We start from the raw sequence: 2,655 nt of genomic DNA, 5'->3' as shown, positions 1-2,655 counted from the left end.
GTTCTTCACTTCCAGATTTAAGGATAAATATTCGGTGATAAACTTGGGCAACAAATACCAGTAGTTTTGGGAATTTAATCGGATATGTGTATCAAAAAAGTAAACGAAAAGAAATTATCTCCATAGCTTATAGCATGTTTAGATACCGAAAGCAGAAGTGTTTCTGCTTCTCCAAAAATCAAAGTAAATTCCATAAGTCATAATGTAAAAACGATTTCTCTTGACAAAAAGTTAAGTTAATTTTTCGATTTTTAGAAGTCGTTTTGAAATTGTATAGTAAAACTACTTTTTGGCTTTCGACTTAAATAAGTCAGCAAATAATTTTTACGTCATATTTCGTTTGGATAGCATATCAGAAGTAGCTTTTCGACTTCTAAAAATCGAAAAGTTAGAAGTCAGTTTGGCTGTCAAATTTCAAAACGACTTCTAGAAGACGAAAAGTTAACTTTTTATGAAGCAAAATAGGTTCGCTTCTGAATTATACTTCTGACTTCGACTTTCGAAGAAGCAGAAATCAGAAATAGATTTGTATCCAAACGCGCTATAAAAGTAATAGTTGTTATAACAAACCGTTCAAGCTATCAAAGGGAGATAGAAATCCATCCTACCGAAAGAAAGTTCCTAAATGAATCAATATGCAAGAGCAAATTATTACAAACTTTTAATATTCTTCTAAAATACAACAAATGTCCTGAATAGACATTTTTTATTCTTGAGTAGGCATTCCGGGCCGTATTATTGCTGGCTTTAACTCTATGGATGCAACATATGTCTTGAATAGACATTTTTGTCCGTGGAATTGACGGAATTGACCGGGTAAAATATCGGATACAGCTCGTATCGAACAAAACAACTACTGTATATGGAGCGACATCCTTTCTTATCCTTACAGAACCCAGCATAATTTCCAACGGCAGTTGCTAGACATTGCGAGCAAGCAAATTTAGATAAATCTCTAGTGCACTGTACCAAAGAATATAATGTCTCAAATTCTGATAACTTAGTTTGTCCTTTGGCGAACCCAATTTTATTTTTACGATCCAAAGCTTCTGCTGTAATTTTATCCGTTAAATCTCCGAGTACCTTCTCGAAAGTAGTAAAATCACCATTAACGTTTCCAACATTAGCGTAAATTATACCATTAGAATTATCTAATTCTCCTATAAATTCATGAGTATCGTATCGTAAGAAACAAAATTCGTACAAGATTCTTGCATCGGCTTGGTCGGGACAAGTCTTTTGGATTTGGAGTGATGCTTCTTGGACACACTTGGAGCATTCTTTGGTGTTTAGAACATCCCCTCGGCATTGAGCTTGACCGTAAACACGGTCATTGCCGGAACCGGAAGAGAGAAACGTGTAACCTTGGTTTAAAGTTTGAGATACTAATTTGGGTAGTATATCATCAATGTTGGATGACATTTTTGTGCTGTTTATTTTCTTGTTGTCATTGCAGAAGCTCCACCAAGGATCTTCTGCATTGACGTAAGTAAAAGCAAGAAGAAGTGAAATGATGAAGATGAGATGGTATGAGAAAAATGACGCCATTGGAGTGTTGTACTCTTTGGAGTTTGGATGTGTTCTTAAATAGATTTTCAGAAGATAGATAAGAGAGATGCGTGGAGGAGAAATGGTGATGCCGTTGGCCACGGAAAATACTATTCAATGGCAGCCGTTGTTGACCGTTAATGGGACGTAGTTTTCAAGTTCCACCAAGATTGTAGTGGATTAAAGGATATTCCGCACGATTTTAAAATATTGGTTTCTAGTGATGATGATTTTTGCTCCTAGCAAAAGTTGAAGCGCACACAAGTATTTGGCTGGTCTAATAAATATGCAGGTTTTTACAATTCCGGAAGCCAAGAACTATCTCGTGTTAGCCCAGTTGGACTCCCTAACTTATAAGTTGCGAGTTCAATTTCCATTGGTGATCGATCAGGAAAAAAAAAGGCTAGAAAATAATGAATGTGAGGAACCATCTCCTAATTGAGTGGTCTTCTGCCGACCTCCCAAATAGGAGGTAAGGAACAGTCCAGGGGTTTGACTTTTAACATGAATAATTTAAGATATGTGATATAGGGTGTTTTGTTTTGGAGTACCCAAAATCATTGCAGCTATTGGATATTTCAAGACTTCTAAGCAATGAATGTTCTGCCTAGCTCGTTTCAAAAGAGGTGTTCTGCGTAGTTATTAGTTTGGCTGTGCAGAAAGGAGAATTTGTATTCATTTTGACTCATTCCATCATTGTTTATGATTTTTTTGGGATGAGTTTCATCAAGTTATCATTATTAGATGTAAAGATAAGATTTGTAGACTTTTAGTGCTGCTAAATTAGTTGCAACTAGAAGTGGCCATTATTTATGCAATCAAGTGGGGGGTGATCTCAAGCATTCGACCCTACTACTCTACTTTATTTGTTAAGGTTATCTTATGCCATGAATTGCTAACTACGGTTTAAAGTATCGATTGGGATCCCAAATTTACGAAATAAACTGCTTTTTTTCTTCTCCCGGTCACCATCTTTTTACTTATTAATTTATTTTAAATAACTTTCGATTTTAAAATTCCACCGTGAATGAGTAAATAAATTATTTTCATATTTCTCTGCTACATTAAAAGATTTATTTGATGACAATATGAAGGATGATTCGAGTT

The 2,655-nt window shown here is 35.2% G+C and overlaps 1 protein-coding gene across 1 annotated transcript; it reads right to left on the bottom strand.

Moving 5' to 3' along the window:
* Positions 1–534: 534 nt before the first annotated feature.
* On the bottom strand, positions 535–1,586 carry LOC113336001 (cysteine-rich repeat secretory protein 55-like). Its single transcript, XM_026581995.1, has one exon. It carries the CDS (start codon positions 1,546–1,548, stop codon positions 754–756), a length of 795 nt encoding a protein of 264 aa, XP_026437780.1. The 5' UTR covers positions 1,549–1,586; the 3' UTR covers positions 535–753.
* Between the last annotated feature and the right edge of the window lie 1,069 nt (positions 1,587–2,655).

This window comes from Papaver somniferum, chromosome 1 (assembly GCF_003573695.1).
Source record: "Papaver somniferum cultivar HN1 chromosome 1, ASM357369v1, whole genome shotgun sequence".
Lineage (NCBI taxonomy): Eukaryota > Viridiplantae > Streptophyta > Magnoliopsida > Ranunculales > Papaveraceae > Papaver > Papaver somniferum.
This window is presented reverse-complemented; position numbering and strand designations above follow the sequence as displayed.